Source organism: Amblyomma mixtum, chromosome 3 (assembly GCF_055824585.1).
Source record: "Amblyomma mixtum isolate Tamu chromosome 3, ASM5582458v1, whole genome shotgun sequence".
NCBI classification, from domain to species: Eukaryota; Metazoa; Arthropoda; class Arachnida; order Ixodida; family Ixodidae; genus Amblyomma; species Amblyomma mixtum.
The window spans coordinates 156687450-156708655 of NC_143014.1; the positions used below are offsets into that span (position 1 = coordinate 156687450).

Genomic DNA, 21206 nt, shown 5'->3' on the forward strand with positions numbered 1-21206 from the left:
GTGCGCGTTAAAGATCCTCAGGTGGTTGAAACTAAACCGGAACCCTCCACAACGGCACATCTTTCTGTCTGTCTTCTTTCACTCCCACCGTCCTCCCGTCCCTTACGGCGTGGTTCGTGCTTCCACTGCAAAAAAAAAACATTTTTTTTTTTGTATACTGAAATCTGCCACCATCCCGCTTCAGAGAAGACGTTTTTAACATTCATCCACCTATGCAAGTACGATGCCACCGGCTGCGGTACCACGTGGTTTACTCAAGGTTTCGTAAACAAACACAAGGAACCACGACCTACGTCATACCTACGTCTTATACAGTAGGTCGTGCAAGGAACACACCCATCCTCACACCTTCTGTACATGAGCAGCTTAATAACCAACGATGATTAAGCTCGAAATACCAGCCCAGCGCCCTGCTACGGTGTGTATTAACTTTTTGTGACATGCGAGCGTGCAAGTTTCAAGAACTGAAAAACTAAAAAAAAGAAAGAAAAATTGTTGCGTACTTGCTGTCTCGGCCGGTTCTTCATTGTGATTTTTGTGATAGTTTCATATGCAAAATATTTGAAAGGATAATTATTAGGTTACTTTTATTTTATACTGCTTCATGCCTTCTTGTTTTCATTGTTTTGGTTTTCGTTGTGCATTGTTGTCTTGTGGATACGCACCGGCGGTATCTAAAAAGCAGAAATTGTTCAGAATGGCGACCATGGCGTCGTTTCAGAATAAGCTAGCTGACCTGCAGGCTAGACTTCGTGCCGAAAATGACGCGAAGAAGAAGGACAAACTACCTCGTGATCTCAACTTGAACTTCTCAAGCCCCCAGCACACACCGCGGTCTCGGCCGAGGCCTTGTAAGTACCGATCACATCGTTGTCCGCAGAGCCAGGTAGGCTTAGGTTAAGAGAAAGACCCATCGAAACTAACGCGAACTTGTTGATAAGCCGATTTCGAATGGGTTATTTCGCCTCCTATAATGACAACATGCTGGAGCTTATGTTGTGTGCTGTGGACAGGTGTGCGCGAGTACTGCTTGACAAAATGAGTGTCGGTATGTAGCGGACGAGGAAAGTGGCGTTGCGGTTCGGTCGCATTGCACCAATTTACGCCGTCAAGATGTGTTTGCGACATCGCGATGTTTTAGTCTCTCCTTCGTGTTATTTTCGCGTTCCCCTGCCGGTGTCGCGACGTCATTTAGCTTTAATTGCACAGTCTCCCGCTTATTTGTGAGACCGCATGAGCTCGGTGGTCACACTCCAACGTTTCTGCTCTGTGTTCAGGGCAGTAATCGTTTGTGTTGCTTTTGGCGAAAGTTAAACTTACTTGTACCACCGGCTCTTGTTCATTCGTGACATAATGTTGGGTGCGCAAGCCAGAGATTGCGAGTTTGTTGCCGTTGCGGATCGCGGCCTTGAACTTGTCATTGCCCCAGGTGGCGGAAGGGAGCGCTAACCCGTTTGGTGCTCTGGGTCGCCCCTTGTGTTAAGCGTACGGACAAACTCGGGCTAATTGCTTCAGCACGCTCCAGCGATCACGTACTGCTCTACTGGTAGTTTGAACTGCTGACATTCTACGCGATTCAGCTGGGGCAAAGCGCAGGTGCTATTCCGACGTCGATAGTTTTGTTCCAGGTCATGTTTCACTTCTGCTCAACACTTCATTCAGGTCCACCCGAGGGCTGATTATGTAAAAAAAAAACGTTCCTTTAAATGTATTCCAGTGTCATGCAGCGTTGTTGGGTATTGCTAGGTACAACGAAAGGTACGAAGTTCCAGTGTGTGTGTGGTAGAAGTGACACTTTTCAAGCATGCATTACTGTACTTGGCCGAGAAATGTCATTTCCTTATGTGCACTGGAAAGTTTTATCTAGCAAATGTCTTGTTGTAATTGCTAGTCTCTACTGCATGACACTGGAATGGAATAGTGGTAGCATCTGTGTTAATGAGCTTGTTACTGAGCCAAAAAGAAAATGGTATGTTGTACTTGAGGTCAGTCTAGAAACTGAAATGCCAGTTCGGCTGCTTTTTTGCTGTTGGAAAGTTAGACTTTGCAGTGATTTAAAAGATATCCTTGGTATGCTCCTGAGGAATTCTTGTGTCCTGCACATTATACAGCATTCTGCGACAATTAAGCTACCCAAGCATGTAGTATACTGTACAACCAGGAACTGGACCTGTTGTATGCAGTGTTTTGAGTACCTATTGTGAATCTTTTGGTATGAAATTTCACCAGTAAAGGGTCTACTGCTTGTTTGTGAAAGACAGGTGGTGTTTGGCTGCTTGTGGTTGCAGTGCCAACAGTACAAGTATTGTATTCATGTGTTGTCAGTTTGTTTGATTGCTTGCTTGTATTTTGGATGGTGCAGACTTTCTCCTTCTGCTTGTGTTGTGTGCCCTGCTTTATCTATTTAATCTTCTGGTACTCTGTGTGGCTAATCTTGTGCCTCTTTTTTTACTGGTCTACATTTGAAGGCAGTGTGTTAGTCTTCAGTCAGTTAATGTGGAGAGTTGGGTGGCTACGGTCAAGCTTCATATTTCCCACTATACAAAAAGATGTTGATGAGAAAAGGACAGGGCTCTCACTTGGTCATGTCCTGTTCTCTCATCTACATCTGTATGCTAGGAACTGCAAAGCCTGCGATCATATTTGCAAATTGCAGTCACGTGAAAGCATTTCGTAAAGTTTTTATGTTTAACCATTGCAATAATTATTTCTTTTGGTGCCATGATCTGCTAAAGCTTTTTCTTGAGTAGAGGGTACAGTAATGCAGTGTGTTTTAGTAATGTTTGTACTGTGCATTTTGAATAGTTGTTTTGCGCACAGTTGAAATAATTCTCCCCTGTGTTGGAGCCATTTAATACTGTCAGTTTTGCACGCTTGTGAATAAAGTGCGGCCTTATATTTCACTATGAGTGTGACAAGTTGCACTGCTTCTTGCTGACATGTAACAACACCAGCCATGGCAATCTCTTGGTGAGGCCTGTATCATTCATTAGCCTTCAGGATGCATCAATCCAGTGTGTTTTAGTGTACTCTTGAGTACTGTGCACAGTTTTGCTGTCGAGAATAAAACATCCTGCTAGCTGAGTGTCTGACAGCAGTCATCGCCCCTGCTATAGTAGGATAAAACTTAAACAGCAGTTGGTAACACTGGGCAACGCTCCGCGCCGTCCGGTATTACTCCGCTGGCCAGTCACAACAGTAAGTGAAATCAGCTGTTTAATATCTAACTATATTAAACAAACGAGGCATCAAAATTCTAGAGCTTATATTTTTATTTTTTGTGATTAGCTTGTTTTGATCACAAGAGAAGTTTTGCGAACAGACTTTTTGTCATGGAGGAATTCTGTGCAGCGGTCCTGATTGTGGGCGGAGCTTCACTGCAGACTCAAGTTGTACCCCACTGTAAACATTTTTAATTGAGACCAAATTTGGAATGTCCCTTGGTAACGCTTGTTCGAGCTTGATGTCGTACTGCTTTCAAAAGGCATAGTGTGCACATAATGTGCAACATATAAAGTTTCTTTAGTGAGGGTGCCAGCAAGCTGAAGTGTACTGTGTACTTAATGCTGCATTACTAAAGCTGAGTTCGTATTGAAGGTGTCTTGCTTTTTCTCTTTTCACTACATGTTAACATTTATAGCCTGTGCCATCATGGTTTATTGTGCTAATGTTGGATAGTTCTATTTTAAGTGTGCTTAAACTCAGGTGTTTACCGGTGTGATGTTAATGGGCAACAGTTTTAATTTAGTTTTTTTTTCAGGACTCATTCAGTACAGCAAAAAAAAAAAAGCACACTTGTAGCCAACCTCTACCATTCTGGCATACAAATGTAGTATTGTGCAATAAAGGATTCTGATAGGCAGAATAAAAATGTTTTTGTAAGATAAGAATGTTTGCAGTGGCATTTATATCTCTGAAGAAAACATTATAAGAGAAATCCCAGGGTAAAAAAATTGCACTGGGATCTCGGAAGGGAAAGGATAAGAGCAGGCACTAAGTTGAGAATAATTTTGACTTCAGTCATGTTTATGCGTGATGTTGCGCATGATGTATGCAGGTAAATAAATACTAGCTGTAAAGTGCAATTTTTTTTTTCCGCTTTAGTTCAAGTCTAGCTTCAGTAGGTGTAACTTGTAATGGAAAACTTGCTACATGTTACACTGCTGAATACAGGCTTGTGAAGGATGTGCTGATGCAGTATGTCCTCCTGTTGCTCTGGTTGTGCTAATGTGAGTTCTTGCCAAATGGTTACTTTAAAGGGGCTCTGATAAAGTTGCGGTATGCCTCGGATGTTAAAGCATGCTACTTCACGGATATTGTCCAGCAAGGATTTTTTAATGCACTTTGTAGGAGCTGGGTTATCTGTAGTCAAAATTTGGATTTCAGTGTCTTCACGCCATTCCCTCTCCTCTCATTTTTTGCACCCTGGAAGGTCGGTGCTCCTCTGCCGGCCCCCACCTCTGGGGGCGGAGCTTCCTTACATGCTGGAGCTACGCGCTTACTGGCTGCGACCATGGTAGCAGCCTGACGTTTGAAAGAACCTAACCAATAGCCATCTCCCAAATTGTAGACGCAGGTGTGAGCAACGAAGGCGGGTGTGAGCATGAAAATTTCGCTGAAAGGGCTCGCTAACTCTCGCGCCTGACTGTGGGTTCTCTTCTGCGTGTAGAAGTGTATTATTTGGCTCAGGTGTTCGTAACAACACAATGCAGTGATTGAACGAGTTGATGTGCCATCCTCGGAAGCTGTTTCAGAGCCGGCTTCCTTTAACATCCCAGAGGCTGGCCTCTGGTAAAACCAGTTAACCGAAGTTTTTATGTAGGTTGTGCTTTGTGACCTATACTCCGTTACAGTGCTGTTAATGGTACAGAAGTGGTCCACATGAATAAATAAAGGGAGGAGTTACTCCGCATTTGTTTTGTGGCCGAGTGGTCTAAGGCACAAGAAAACAAGTGTGTCGTCAGCAATAAGAGTGGATTTATTTAAGCTCACAGCAGGTGTATTTTATAATAAGCCTGCAGGCAAAGCATATACTATTATTAGCTCACCACCAGGAACGCACTGCTTTTTGATCGCAGATGTAAGCAGTGCAAACAGAAGTGCTAGCTTTGACAGCATTGCACCTGATGTATGAAATGGAGCATAGTGCTTTGCACACACAGTACAATCCCCGGGATCTGCGCATGGCACATTTGAGTGTAGCATTTGTTTTAGCTGTGTCCAAGGAGAGCAAGGGCAAAGCTCTAATTCATGCTATTATAGGACACCAGTTGACCTTTCCCTAAACACTGCTCTGGTGTATAGAGTTGATGAGTGCAAAGCCATGCACATTTACAATGAACTGGCTACCAGATGCTGCAGAGCACTCCACCATGCTATGTTGTTATGTATATTTTATAAAAAGCTTGAATGCTGAATGTGTATGCCAGAAGCTGTGGTACTATGGAGCTATTGAATAATAGCTGTTGAAGGCTACAGATGTTGCATTAAAAACAAATAAAATGATTAAATTAATGTAGATGTTAGGTATTTTATAATTGTCTGTTTCTCAGAAACAGTTACCCTGTATAAGGAGAGTGGTATGAGTTCTCTCAGCTTGATTGCATGAGAGGATAATCGGGGTTGATGACTGCTTTCCAGTTCAGCCGAATGAGATGGCAGCGCCCAGCCGGCCAGCAAAGCAGTTTTCTTTGCCGACGTCCAGTCCAATCATCACAAGGCAAGATAGGTAAGGGCTAGCCACAAATAATAAATTTTTTCCAGTAGAAACTTCGCAAAAGTGCATATGTGGTGCATGGTGTTTAATGTCCCAAAGCAAGCGTACAGACTATGAGGGACGCCATAGTGGCAAGCTGCGGATTAATTTAGACATGCTGGGGTTCTTTAACGGGGACCGACATTACGTAGAACACGACCGTTCTTGCATTGAGGCTCCGCTGAAATGTGGCCGCTGCTGCCAGGATTTGATCCTGTGATCTTGAGATCAATAGCTGAATGGCAAAGCCACTGTGGTGGTTACAAAAGCTGCAAAATTAAGGTCAAAAGGAGAGATCAGATAGAGCATTTAATGTACAGTTGCAGTGGTGGGATTGCTGTGCCAATTGTGCCAACGTGTGCCATTGCATTAAACCTGCTATATGCTGCTACAAATAGATGGTTGTGGACAAAATTGCACTGAGGCTGCACTGAAATACTATTCCAGCAGCCAAGGGTCGCAGCGAATGCGAAGAGGCTGAGGCTACCACATAATGTGCAAAGACATGACTTTGATTCGTTCTTCCAGTGTGTGATGCAAAAGATAACCAACAGAATCCAACAGTGTGTGCGTGTTCTGCACATCTGCTGTGGCAGTGCTGCTAACACTGCCCTATGTGAAATGGTGAATGCACATGCAAAGAAAAAATTGCTTTTAAGAGGCTCAAGTAATATAAATTTTGGCCCTACTAGACTTATCAGGCTTTTGTGCAGCACCATCATGGGCCTCATAAGAAGGTTGGAGGAAGGTTTTGGACGCGCTTCAGATAGCTCTGTTCCACAGACCTCATTCACGCTCACTGTAACAGAGCTGTCAACATCAGAGCTTTCGGTTTGTCTGTACAGTAGAAGCATCTTAATTCGAACTTTCAGCATAAAAAGCTGGTTCATATAAAATAAGCATTATAACTTTATCGAGTCACTTCCAATGATGGGGTGTTATTGGGTGTTGGCATACAGTGGCCAGATCACGCGTGCACAAGTGTGCACGTGCTACTGAGCTTGTGTCGATGCCGGAAATCTTCTGCCACACGAGCTTGAATTATAATTACGGTTTGAGGAAATCTGTGCAGTCTTTTCGTCGCAAACGTTTCAAGAGTAAGCAGCGAAGCATGTGGGAAGCACACGGCAACGCTGAACCCATCAGTAGAGGAAAAAGAGGTGTTCCTTAAGATGAGGGCCACACATGCGATACAAAGCACTTCATTACAAGAGGCACGGCCATGTTGTCATTTTTTTAAACCAGGAAAAGTTAGTTGAAACACCTTCTTCATTCACATTTTTATTTTATTCCTGAGTTCCGGGCTCCTGCTACAAAACACGAGGAAGCTGCTGCAAACAGAATTTTCGCGTGCTATAAGGGCTGCTCCCAAATACTCTTGGCTATTCCATTCTCACCACTGCTGCATAATTTATCAAGCTGCACTGTATGCTAGCCATTCTGCTTCCTGTTACCTTTGAGTGGTATACAGACTGTTGCAGTGGGAAAGGGGTAAATTTGCTGTAGTGCAGGGGAGGGAATCAGTTTTCCTTTATTTGTATGTGTGACAGAAGAGCAGCAGATCCTGGACATGTAATGCTGGTGTCACAGATCAAGTATTTGTCCTTGAGGTGGTTAATCCAATTGATCTGGTTAACCCTCTTGTACCTGCCAACCCCTGTGACTTCACACAAGGGTTAGCTGGATTAACTCTTTCGCTACCGCGGAAAAAGGCACGATTTGGAGCGTACTGAAAGAAAATTTTTTTTCTCAACAACTAATACACCCAGCACATATTGCAATGCATGAAATTGTAGCTTATTAGTTACACTTCTGAATGAAATAAATGCCAGAGTTGTGTGTGCAAAAGTAAATGAACATTTATTTGTGAAATTTGCTAAAAACACAAAAAATGTATATAGCAAAAACAGAAATTACCGGCTGCACTAAGCCCGAACTTGTTTAGAGGAAAACTGGAATATACAAACTGTTGCACATGTTTATAGCTGTCATTATTCACAGTTTCAGCTATGAGAAAAATTTACTGCACTTTCCATGGCTTGTCAAATCAGGGGTCATGACTGTGGTGCCACTGTGAAGAGCAATCAGAGGTGAAGATGTGAAGCAGAGGTAGACTGACAGGTGCTTCACATAAGGTTTTATCTTTGTTCCTCCCTTGTTCTCTGATAGCCGAGCTTGTAGTTTTTTCTTTTTTTCATTATTTTCGGTTGGTGTTGAATGGATTCTATGAGAGGATTGGGGGTGTGGACTTCTTTTCCCTCATCATACCTGAAGATTTCTTGAATGAGCTGCTCCCTGAAAGCCAGCTGATAAAATTTGGCATTTTAGGCAAGCTCTAAAACATCAGGATTGAATAATTAAGTTTTATCGATGTGGTTCAAAAGCCAGGACACTTTTCAAGTATTGCCAATAGAGGCTGCCGCCACCGAATCATCCGGGTCCGTTACGTGCAAAAAAAACAAAAACAAAAAAAGCGAAAAACCAATTTTGAGAAATTATTTTTTATGGCAGAGGGCCAGAATAGATTATTCTGGTATTTCAGTAGAGATACAGTCGTGGCAGGTCAACAATTCCAATGTATATGATGATTCCAATGAACATCAGAATCTCCAACCGATTCACGGCTTCCCATGAGCCGTCACGCTGAATTTGCTGAAAATCTTCATCCATGCATACTTATTAGTGTTTCCGCACACGATCTTCATCATTTCCGCCATGAAGAGGATCAAAAAAAAGTCGAGAAGTCGAGCGAATCTCCGAGCGCCGCTCCGCAGCGATGTGCCGATATGGACACCTAGCTGTCGTCTTGGTTGAAAAACGCGACGCGACCTTGAGCATTTGGCGAACTGTCTTCGCCATACGTTGTCAAGACCCTGAAGCACAAAAATAAACCACTGTCATCAATTACAAACCGTATGCACCGCAGAAAACACACAGCGAACGAAAACAGAGCTTACATGCAAGTACGCGCTGACGTTCCAGGCTCCCGAGGCGAAGTCTCGCTGCCGAAACCGAAATCCAACGTTTGTACATTGTTGCCCGACTAATAACCGCTGCTTTCGTCGCAAAAAAAGAAACCGAAACCGGCCGACGTGCTCGGTGTCAGCTTTCGCTTCCGAGGAGCGCTCGGCGACGCGGACGCCATTTTCTCCGGCTGACGGTGCTGCGGCCGTTCAAAGTTTTATTTTTCACGGCGCCCCCTTATGTCAAAACACTGAAACCAAGGCTGCAATCGAAAGAGCAGTTGTTGAGCTCGCTAACTAGATGGCGGAGCACGTCCACAAGGCTCCAAAATTAGCTTTTTTGCGCGGGCGATTTGAATCGATCATATGCGAACGATCGCCTATGGCGCGGTAGCGAAAGAGTTAACCATGGAGTCGTGACAGTCAGTTAACTCTTTCCCTACCGCACCCATTGAGCATCGTTAGCCCGTTAATGATCATTTCATGCCCCGATTTCAGAATCTGCTGCAGATATAGCTTGTAGGCAAGGAACCAAAGTTTTGTTTCCGATGTAGTTTTCTTTTGTCCCGCGCACTTTCTAACTCACTGCGAAGAAATGAAGACTCGGACCTGCGCTCATTGCCCGCCATGTTGCCCGCAGATGACGCCTTCGCCGCTTGACTTCGGAGCCTTCCGCGTTGCTTACAGGCACGATGCGCATCTTGCTTGTAGCTGGAGAACTGAAGCTTTGTTTCCGATATAGTTTTTTTTGCCCCTGCAAAACAGCATTTTTTGAGCGAGCTCCGAAGATGCGGTATCATCAAAGTCGCTTGGCAGCCTCCACATGCGCGCCACGCACTCTAAAACATAGCAAATCTCAGGACTCCGTTTTGTCTGCGAGTGATTTAATCGACAACCTGCGCAACAATGAGCCTGAAATTGTTGCAAGGCGCTGAAGGTGATTCAGTTTTCACATAGGTGATGATGGAAACCAGCCTGAAACACAGGCGGCCACGCTCCGATGTACAACTATACGGTTCCAGTTATTGTTTTGTAGCAAGAATACTATTTAAGATAGAAATGAATTTTTTTTTGCAGATAGTGGCCAATAGAGTAACAAACATTTTGCACATTTCAGAAAATTTTTAGCATTTTTTCTTTTTAAATACAAGCGTGTCTTTTCAAGTTTTGTTCAATTTTTTTCTAAAATCTCGTTGTTAGCAAATAAAATTTGTTTCAACATGCAATTTGTTGTTTAAACTTGTATGAATAGAAAGCACCTTTATTGAGCCCTGTTTTTGGGTATTGCAATAAATATTGAATGCAGTAGTTTTTACAGAAAAAAAAAAATGTACTGAAACCTTCAAAAAATGCTCATTTTTCCCATGGTATGGAAAGAGTTAACACCATAGGTTGGAGGGCCTCTTTTGAGGGTCATTTGCCCCCTAAGATCTTGAGTTCTGACTGACTATAGGCAGCTTTGCTGCAAAGCCGTCTCTCCAAACTGTCCAGGTTAATTATCGGAGTGATAAAAACCATTTTGATGCACACTTCAATTTTTTATATGAATTTGGCCTTTTTACATACCACACCATGCCTTGAAGGGAAACTAAAGAGGGATGCGAAGTCGAGGTAAGATTGGTGTCCCAAGTTCGGGAACATGTCATTTTTACCATGAACATAGCTTGCATAAACGGAAAATTGTGTAAAAGTGAAAGACTAGCAGCATCCCTCAAGAATTCTAGGAGCTGCGCTTGGCTAAAGGAATTCTTCGCTATTCTATGTGAGAAGTAGGCAAAGCATTTTTTTTTGTTTTCCTGATTGGCCTGGATATTTCCCGTTTTTTCTGATATGTGGGGGGGGGGGGGGGGAGGGGGGGGTTTGATGGAAGAATAATGAATGAGCACTGGTATTCTGGTTTGGGGGGTTGTAAATAAGGAAGATATCAAGGACTTCATTTGCGATTTTCTTGGCAATGCTGTCACTTGTTCCCACAGGAAGAACACCATAGTTTTCCCGAAGGCCGATCTGTCAGTCTAGTTTAGGTTGGAATTTTCCTTTTAATGTCCCTTCATTGTGCATGTGTGTAAAACTATGGCTTGAATGTTTAATTGTATGGGAGTTTAAAGGGACAGTGAGGACCACACTATCCAGTTTATTGTTTGCGGTAAAAATTGATTCTCTGGCTCTTTCTGGTTGTGTTGACATTTGTCTGACTGCAGAAGTCTCCATTATAGCTGAGAAAATTGGATTTAAACATAATCTCATCACTCAATTCAAACTCATGATGTCAGTGCCAAAAAGCACTGGTTGTTGCCGTTTTGAAGTGAATGGCAGTGTAGCGTAGTCTTTGCGATTCGCGCCCAAAAAATGATGTTGACACATGCATTTTACATGCGAAATTGGCCGGTGTTGGTGAAATCTGTATTTCGTATTGTGGTGTTTTATGGCTTACAAAGGCTTAATTTTTGGGATGAGTGGTCTCTCTCTGATCAAAATGCTAGTGCCCTATTCATACAGACCAACTTCTATCTGTCCTGTGTCACATATGAGCACCCTCCTTGGCAAGTATGCCAACTGCAATCCATGGATAGTGGCTTCTTTATTCTAAACAAAGGCAGTGATTTTTCTTGTGGGACTGAAAGTGACTTGACAATATCCTTATTTTACTGTTGTGTGCCTTGGCTTTTGCCCTACCAAAGCTTTCGTTGATCAGAGTAGGGTTAAAGAGCACAAGTTTGAAAATATTGATAACAATGCAGCTACTCTACTGCAACTGCTCACAAGTGGTGGTAAATGTACCACAGGGAGTGTAACTTAAGGGGAGACATGAGTCTTAGAGCATTTTTTGTTTACAGACCAAATGCAATGAAACTGCACGGACTTATTCAGTTTTTTCTGCTGATTTCAAATATGCAATGTGTTTATTTCTAGGCCGATTAGTTCCTGAGATATTAATATATATCATGCCATTGTCTGCTCAAACAATAGAAAAAAAAATGGGCCACCAGAAATTTAATTTTAATATGTGGGTAGATACTGCAATGTGTGAGGAATGCAACGCTGGAAACAGTTTTCAGTTTTTTGTCCGTGTGGACAAATGGGCTTAATAGGTAGTTTCATGTGTGTCGTGTTTTCTGGCACTGTATGTCTGGTTAACTCACTTGAAAACTAACTATTAAGCCCATTTGTCCACACGGACAAAAAACTGAAAGCTGCTTCCAGCGTTGCATTCCTCACACATTGCAGTATCTACCCACATATTAAAATTAAATTTCTGGTGGCCCATTTTTTTTCTATTGTTTGAGCAGACAATGGCATGATATATATTAATATCTCAGGAACTAATTGGCCTAGAAATCAGCAATCACTAAGCAAGCAGAAATCACTAATTGCATATTTGAAATCAGCAGAAAAAACTGAATAAGTCTGTGCAGTTTGATTGCATTTGGTCTGTAAATAAAAAAAAATGCTCCAAGACCCATGTACCCCCTTAAAGGTGCACTGAGGATTCTGAACTTGTCTTTTTGCCGCGGGAACTCGATCTACACGTTCCTAGCATTCTTCGAAACTGCGACTTATTGCCCTCTGTGGCCGATTTCCCTAATTAAATCGAATTAACATCCGGCTCCCGCCTTTTTTTTTTAAATTCTCCCGTGTACGGTGGGCGGAGTCGACCAACGCGTGAAGTGCCTTTCAGCCAGCTCCATGGAGGCTTTGCTTTCGCTTTATTTTGTTTTTTAGGTTTCCATGAATAAATAGTTTCATTAGCAGATAATATAGCCGCAAAATAAGCCCGCAGAAATAAAAATATGCGCGGACTATTTGCTACTACGGACTACTACGTATTACTCCGCCGATGGCAGAGCGGCAAGCTGCCATGGGACTGGGTGAAAGGCGCTCCATGCGTTGGTCGACTCCGCCCACCGTACGTGGGAGAATTAAAAAAAAAAAGACGGGAGCCGGACGTTAATTCGATTTAATTACGGAAATCAGTCACACAGGACAATAAATTGCAGTTTCTAAGAAAGCTCGGAACGTGTAGATCGAGTTCCCGCGGCAAAAAGACAAGTGCAGATTCCTCTTCAGTGCACCTTTAAGTCTACAGCAGCTGTTGTCATTTGCCCAACTATTTTGGTGCTTGTTGTCTCATTGATTCGTCATAGACCTTGGTGTGTGGCGCTCCAACATTTGTTTTGCATTAGTGTTGCACACAGTATCCCCACAGTGCTGTTTTTCTTCAGTATGTTGCATGTGTCATGCATGTTAGTGCAGGTGAATTGAACAGACCTTTTGAACGCCTGTACTCTTTGGGCTGTGAATCGCTTTTTGTACAGGAATGTGCAAGTTTGCAATCTCTCAGGTGTTTAGCGTGCGAACCCTTTGTCTGATAAAGTGAAGAGCCTAAGAGGTTTTGTTCTAAGCCCTGCTGTGTGGCTTGTTACAGATTGTAGCATTCCAAATTTCTTTAAAAATGAGTGGGATTCTCCTCCCCTCTCTGAAACTGGAAATTCCATCGATGCTGCAAGAGCCCCACTGCACAGCCTGGAAGCAAACTGCCTTGGGCTTTATAATAAATACTTCTGACAAAGGCTGTACTGTTAACAATGTGAGCGTGTGGTGTTTGAAACTGCTGCTTTCATTGCCTGGCTGTGTTTATTTTGTTCTATTTCGTGGAGACATTGACTGTATCGTGTGAAAAGTGTTGGGCAGTGTTACATGGTTTCAGGTCAATGTTCAAATTATTTTATGTAGCATTGTACCTGTGTTCACCTCCATGTGCTCTGAATTGCAGCGGTGGAGATTCTGAAAGCAAGCTAAAAGAGATCCTGAAGGCAGGCAATGTGCTCACCATTGGTGGCCAACAGCACAAAGTTGAGATGAAAGACCTGCAGAAGCTTGGCGACCTGGGATCAGGCACATGTGGCCATGTAGTCAAAATGCGTCATAGCCCCACGAGCAAGGTGCTGGCCGTCAAGCAGATGCGCCGCTCAGGAAATCACGAGGAGAACAAGCGAATCACCATGGATCTAGAGGCAAGTGAAAAATGCAGTCGGATTTCATTAATTAAGATTTCAAGGGACCAGAGGTTCTGTTTGGATTGTCAGTGCCACACATCAAAGTGTGGCAGTCACAATGTATATAGTGCGGTAGGTGTGTCCACAGATTAATCTTGGCTGTCTGCTCGGGCTAGACGAAGCCAGTACTGCTCTTAACTATTGCTTGAATGTAAGCCCACCGAGCTGTTTTGCAGGAATTTTTGTAGAAAATATGATAAGGTATGTAGCTGGATTGGCCTGGCAGGCTGTTTGCCTGCTGTCAGTTAGAGCATTGCACTACTGGTAAAAGGTTCATAGTGGGAGGTAGACCATATTTGTTTTTTGTAGTGATTATCCTCATCAGGATAATCAGTAGTTAAAGTTCCGCGAACTTTGACTACTGTTCAAGTTTGTGCAGCGGCAATGTCCAAGAACGGTGCTTATTCGGAACCACATGGTCGCAGTGTGCTGACTCGCGGGGACTCTCACCCTTTTTGCTTGAATTCTAGAGGCCCGTGTACTGTGCGATGTCAGTGCACTTTAAAGAACCCCAGGTGGTCGAAATTTCCGGAGCCCTCCACTGCGGCGTCTCTCATAGCCTTAGTCGCTTTGGGATGTTAAACCCCATAAACCAAACCAAACCAAACCTTTTTGCTTGAATTTCGTTCTGTTTAATCAAGTTTTTGATCTCCTGTGGTGGCTTGGGTATTGGCGGGGAGTGCGAACAAGGTCTGAAAAAAACGAGCTGTCAGTTGCTGTGCACCCGAAATTTCAGGGGCTCTTATACATTGGCTCTATGGGCTATGTCGCGGTGCCATGAAGAAGTCTGAATTTTTGGTCGTCGACTGTATATAATGTATAGTTCAGAAAAAGACACCACGAACCAGAAGGTGTATGCATAATGTTATTGTTTTTCAGCATACCAGTATGATACACGCGCACGCACTAAATAAGTATATGCCGTACTTACTCGCCAAGTAACCCGCTTTTTTTTTTTCTTTCAGAAGAGTTAATTTGGGGGGAGGGTTATTGCACGAAAAAAAAAAAAAGCTTCTTCAGACTTTTTTTGTAACTCGAAATTTCATATCATACACGTCTGTCCGTCCATCCAGCCATCCATCATCCAACCAAAGCATGCGGTCAGCTATGTTCGTGTCACCGGTGTTTAGCATCTTTGGCTTTGAAAGGTGCTTGCTGTATCACAACGCGATCCGACGAATTTGTGATAGTGGATGGCACTGGCCAATCGCGGCAAGATAAAGCGAACATGCTGAACAACACCAGCCCTGAAGGTCAGGTGTGCGTTTTTTTCCGTGAGCGTCAGATGTGGTGTGAGAGGAGTTGTACATTTCTACTCCCGATCTTGAGCTTGCCAAATCGCTTGGGGGTCTAAAGGTCCTGCCTTCTCCATATTATTTCAGTGTAGAGGATGTTTTACAGGGTTCTGGTTTAAACTGTTATGCTCCTTTTCGATGCGGCATGCAATAGCACGCTGAGCAAGCCGCCGGCGCCCTGCCAAGTTTGTGGAGCGTGCCAGCCCTGCAGGAACTCTCATCAAAAGATAAAACATGCCATGATGCTATCGACATGAGGCGTCTTGGCGCGCTGCCAAGGTCTGCGCTGCAGACTGCACGAAACACTAATGCTTTTGGGAAAAAAAAAAGTAAATTCTCAGTGACAGAAATGGAGAATGGGTTCAGTATGCGAGTAAATATGGTACATCATAGTAGAGATACACACCTGCTCCAAACACTCATTTCGCTGCTCCAAAACAGCATTTTGGCTATTCCGAAAGATTCTCTTGAATGACTTTGGCTGATCACATTACTGAAAGTGAACAAATTTGGCTTATTCTGCAAGATTTTGCCTCGTGTCGGGTAGAAACTGGTCCAGAGTTAGTGATTTTGTCAGGAATATATATATGAAGTTGGTAGAGAAGGTGATGCGAGAACCGGCTGTGGTGACATGCTTTGTTCAAACTTTGTGACTTCACTGGTGGGCAGATTACGATGCTGGGAATTATATTACCTTTAACCCAGTATCATATGGATAGTTACTTTTTAAAATAAAATTTAAGCACCTTATTCTTTGTTTTTGCAATAACTTGATATGTTTTGTGTGGTTTCAGCTGCTTTCTTCACCTTTCGAAATGTTTTGGAAAGAGCAAATTGAACAACCAACATATGCCACTATGCTAATGCTGCTGCAATCAGTGTCGCCTATGGGGAGCAATGTTTCTAGCTGCATAGCCGGGTAATCTGCAGCGCTGCCACCATGCATTTAGCTGCGATGCCAGTGCCAGTAAAGGACAAGCCACACGGGATGAAATTGAACATCGAACGCTGTTTAGCATATGCAGGCACTGCGGTGCACCTTCACTGGGCTGCACCAGATGCGAGAAAAAAAAAAAGGCATTGCCATCATGGCGATGTGCTCTAAAGCGGGGCCTCTTCAGAGTGAAATCGTTGTTTTACTGCATTTTTTGGGGTGCCCACTTGATGTAAATAGCTCGTAGGGCTTTCACTTCGTGTTATCTCTCCTATAGCATAATGGACGAGCGATAAATTTGCCTTGTTTTTTATTTGATTTGACTGTTCAGCAGCTCCTAGGCCTAATTAGACATTGGTTAGTTGACAAAAAGGGTTCACTCTATGAAAACCTGATTGCGGCACTATGATGAGTTATTGTTGTGTCTGTGCTTGCCTGCGATATACTAAATGTGTGTTGTGTTGGGTTTTATGGCACATAGGCAACTGAGGCCATCATGTGCAGATGCGACATATAGTGTAACATTCCAAAAAATGCTTTCTTTTTCTGTACTTAAACATGCAGATGCTTTTCTAAAGCTCTCTAGTGTACACGATGCACACTGCTTTTATCGCCATCCTCACCACTGCCTGCTATGTGAGCCCTGTGGGAGTCAAAAGAGGCTTGCAGAAGTTGGTAGTACTAGTAGCACGTCTGATTAGTCCGTGCAGACATTAACTACTTCCGATGAGCGGCGAGTCGTCTGGTGAACATATCTAGCTTTGCTATATTGACAACAAACTACTTTATGGCTGGCCAACAGCTGCTGCCAGGGAGAATTTTTTTTTTTAAGTAGTTATATGTGAGTTGGCCTCAATTTCGACGCTGATAGCTGTATTCGTTATTGCTATGCTCCTCAGTGCCTTGTTGGCAGGCAATATCCATTGTGTCTTTGTTGTGGTTTGCAGCACCTGCCAGATGGGAAGGGACATTTCCACGTAAAAGAAAAAAAAATCCTATTAAAATGTTCTGGTTTATTTCTTAGTGCCACAGGCTGTCATACATTCAGTTCGTTAAGGAGCTTTTGATTGCTGCAAGCAACATGTGGCCAATAAATTTCAGTAGACTGACATATTGAAGGTACACTGAAGAGGATTCTGAGCTCATCTTTTTACCGCGGGAACTCGATCTGCACGCTCCAAGCATTCTAAGAAACTTCGAATTATTGTCCTGTGTGGCCAATTTTCTTATTAAATCAAATTAAACGTCCAGGCTCCCACCTTTTTTCTTTTTAAGTCACCTTTGAAAAGAGGAGGAGTCAGCCAACACATGGAGTGCATTTCAGCCCGCTGCGTGGTGGCTTGGCACTCTGCCATTGGCAAAGTGGTACATAGCAATCGACGAAAGCAAAGAGTCCACGCATATTTTTATTGCTGCAGGCCTAATTTGTGGCTATGTAGTCTGCGGCTGAAACTATTTATTCACGGAAACCTCAAAAACAAAATAATTACGAAAGCGAAGCTGCCACGTGACTGGCTGAAAGCAACTCCACACATTGTTCTTGTAAACCAGCGCAACGGCTCGAAGCCAAACAAGGAAGGGACAAAACACAGCGCTGAACTATCAACAGAATGGTTTTATTCAGGACATCAGTGCTTAAGTACACGCTGGTATCGCAGAAAAACAGAAAAATATAGAGGACATCTGGTTCCACAGGCTAATCATTCTGAGTGTGCGAAAGCTTTGTCGATGCACGTAGTCTAGGATATCAAGTATTCGTGCTCTTTCAAGTATTCGTGCGCTGGTTTACAAGAACCATTTCTGACCAACTCGCCCACAAGTTCATGTCCACACGTTGGCTCACTCCTCCTCTTTTCGAAGGTGAGTTCGGAAAAAAACGTGGGAACCGGGACGTTCAATTCGATTTGATAGGGAAATCGGCCGCACAGGACAATAATTTGAAGTTTCTTGGAATGCTCACAGAGTGTAGATCGAGTTTTCGTGGTAAAAAGACAATTTCAGATTCCTCTTTAGTGCACCTTTAAGGCTTGGCTATGTTTATCTATACTCTATGTGGCTAATTTCAAGCGCATTTTGACTGTCTGATTTTAGGTTATTTGAGCAGTGTTCATTGCCTCCTCTTGTGTGTGTGTGTGTGCAGGTGGTCCTTCGTTGTCGAGACTGTCCACACATCGTTCAGTGCCTGGGCTACTTGATGACAGAAGGTGAAGTGTGGATATGCATGGAGCTCATGGCAACTTGCCTCGACAAACTGCTCAGGCGCCTCAGGCCACGTGCTCTGCCTGAAGACATTCTTGGCAAAACAGCGCTTGGAGTGCTTCGGGCCCTTCATTATCTCAAGGTATAGGAGGGGTAGGGTGAAGAATCTACTGCTGTTGTAGAGGGCAGAAAATGGACTAGTTCATGCAAGCTGACCATGCGGAAGGACACGGCATTTGGATAAAAGATGGTACAGTCCAACCCCACTACTACAAATGCTGCTACAATGAAATATTGGCCGCAATGAAGCATTTGATTCCCCGTCTGCAAATCTATGAAGCAGTGCACCTATTTTCCCCCAAAATGAACAATTTTTAGGGGTGGTTCTGCTTCAACGTAGCTTTTGCGAGTAAGCAGCTGATTGATTAATCAATTAATTAATTTATTTATTTTCACACCCAGATACGATCAGAGTCTAATATCTTCTGTGGTTTCACCATAAAAGGCCGCCGAAGTTACTTAACGCTTTCCGTGGTGCTCCCAGTAGGCATGTGTGAATGGTGAATTTTCAGTTCAAAGCGAATACAAAGCGAATAGTTTTGAAGCGAAGCGAATAGTTTGCGACTTATAATTTAGTAGTAAAAAAAAAAAAGCAGTTCATCAGAGCTCAATAACACACATCAAAATTCGTGGTTTGCAGAATTCACCAATCCAAATGATTGAGATAAAAACAAGCTTTCAAAATGCATTAGGTACTGTTCAAACAGCAGCAAGCCAAAGTTCACTAAGCATCATAGTCTCAAGTCCTTACCATGCAATTCTTTACATGCTGCTGATTTTAAATATAGAAGTTGCTGACAGATTTTTCAGATGCATCACATTTGATGCTGCAATTTCTCAGACCTCATTCGCGTGGCGTACGGTCATGTGACTGCACTGTGCACATGTGACCCTGCGTTCGCACCACTGCCGGAGGAGGCTGTGGCCCGAGTTGTCCATTACGCTTAAGTTTAAAGATGTCGGCAAAGGCACCACGCACGCAGCGGAAGAGGCACACGGCGGATGTGGCACACAGCACACCGCCATGTACCAGTCGGAGGGCATGGCACCCGGGATTCCTGTGATGGGTCCTTGCATAGACCAACCACACAACATTGTGCATTTCTCTAGCAGGGGCAGTGCCCTCTAGCCTTGAACCCTCAAACTATTTGCACTAGTCCGACTGATGTCGGACTAGTCCAAACAGTTACATCCCAGTGGCACGGGCTGGGACTCTCTTTTTTCTTTTCTTATTTTTTCCTTAGTCCTAAAATATATTTGTAGAATGCCAATGACGCAAAACGGACCGGCTGATCTTGTCTGCTCCTGAACCTAATTAACAACGTAATGTGATTGCATCTCAACAAAAGATGTTGACTGATAGATCCCATTTCATCACTGTGATAAGCACTCAGTCTATGCGCTGATATTTTCTAAATCTGTTCAGATCACTCCTTGCATGCACAGCCCCAAAAACACGAAATTTTATTTCAATTTGTGCAATATAAAATATACTTGTTATAACTACTTGTGCTCGTGCAAGCAGCATTTGCTTGCTTTCTAGCACTTTTCCGCTTTATTACCTGTCATGCGGAGCACCAGAATCAGTAAGTCTGGAAAGTGAAATATGGTTTCCTGCTTTTTTAAGTTCCATAATTGCTTTGCAGTAATTATCAGGGTAGCTATTATGTACCCCCCCCCCCCCCCCCCCCCCCCCCCCCCGTCAAAAGTATACAGCCCAAGGGGTTTGCTTGGGAGGCCTGCAGCATGCCTCGTTATGGATCCTCAGCAACCGTTATCTCCTCGAAAGAGGAATGGCTTTATGTCCTCAATCCTTCCAAGGTTTAGACTGCTTGATGTGCTAGAGAGCCATGCTAAACAGTTTAGAAGCAGACCCCTTGGGCTGTATACTTTTGACGGGGGCTGTACATAAGGGGCAGATTGAACGGGAGCAGGTGGGGGCAGCTGCCTCCTCTATGGAGGAACCAGTTTAGCCCAAATTTTTTTGACCAGAAAAGCCCAAGAAGAGGGCCACCCGGTCAAAAGGCCGCAATGAACGCTTGGCATCAGGTGAAGAATTAAATGTGCAGGAGTGTTACCCCGTAAGAAGATGCGCCTCGTCTCGACTTCGCTCGACAGTACTGCCCGACTGCCTGATACCAGATATCTCTGTGGTCAGTCTTTGGGAGCGTTCCGCCGGAGGCCTCAATCATGCTCGCAAGTCAAGAAAAGGCTGGTGTGATGAGGGCACGTGTACCAAACAACGACAACGCCCTAAGGAGCTGCAGCCAGCGTCCCGACCCTTCGTAACCCTTATATATTTTGTGATCAGTTTTCAGAGTATCGCTCATAAGTACCGGTTATCTCAGTGATCTTGTCTTTGTATCGAATGAACATCGAGCTCTCGCGATAAAATACATCTGCTGGCCGGATTTAATACTGTAGCGGTGCTGTCGTCGTCATCGGTGCCGCGCCAGGGAGAATAAAGTTGTAGTTGACACTTGTTACTCAGCCTGTTTGCTTCGTCCGTGTAGCACCTTGTTCAGCTTATAGGGGACCCAGTCTGTCTCCCTACAGTGTGGTGACCACGAGCGCCGCTCCACATTCCTCATGGGCAGCGTCATCAGATCACTCCCTGTTGCAACGCGACGTCAAGGGACGCGACCTGATGTGCAAAATCACCCATTTCGCGTTGCCCCGTCGCCTTTCTTCTTGCAATTAGTGCCACCTCGATAGGTATTGCACCTTCCGCACCACACTGTCAGCAGCTGCATATTTTGCCCATCTGACCAGCCACATCTCCGCTGTTGACGTAGGCTAGGAGAAGTCAGCACTTGATGTCAGCAAAGGGGAAAGAGCCAGTCAGTTGAGCACTGCAGTGGCACTGGGGCACTTGTAAATAGCACCAGTACGCACCGCAGTGCAGGAGGGCTGTAAATAGACATAACCACGCTTGGCTAATTG

At 43.9% G+C, this 21206-nt stretch overlaps 1 protein-coding gene across 1 annotated transcript in view; it reads left to right on the forward strand.

The window, feature by feature from the left end:
* Positions 1-277: 277 nt before the first annotated feature.
* The window catches only part of LOC149352467 (dual specificity mitogen-activated protein kinase kinase 7-like), a 31946-nt gene continuing 11017 nt past the window's right edge, over positions 278-21206 (forward strand). The window contains exons 1-5 of the mRNA XM_089581644.1: positions 278-418; positions 722-851; positions 5641-5728; positions 13493-13733; positions 18145-18345. Of these exons, the coding sequence (XP_089437770.1) occupies positions 380-418; positions 722-851; positions 5641-5728; positions 13493-13733; positions 18145-18345 (699 nt within the window). The 5' untranslated portion in view covers positions 278-379. The remainder of the gene's footprint in view (positions 419-721; positions 852-5640; positions 5729-13492; positions 13734-18144; positions 18346-21206) is intronic.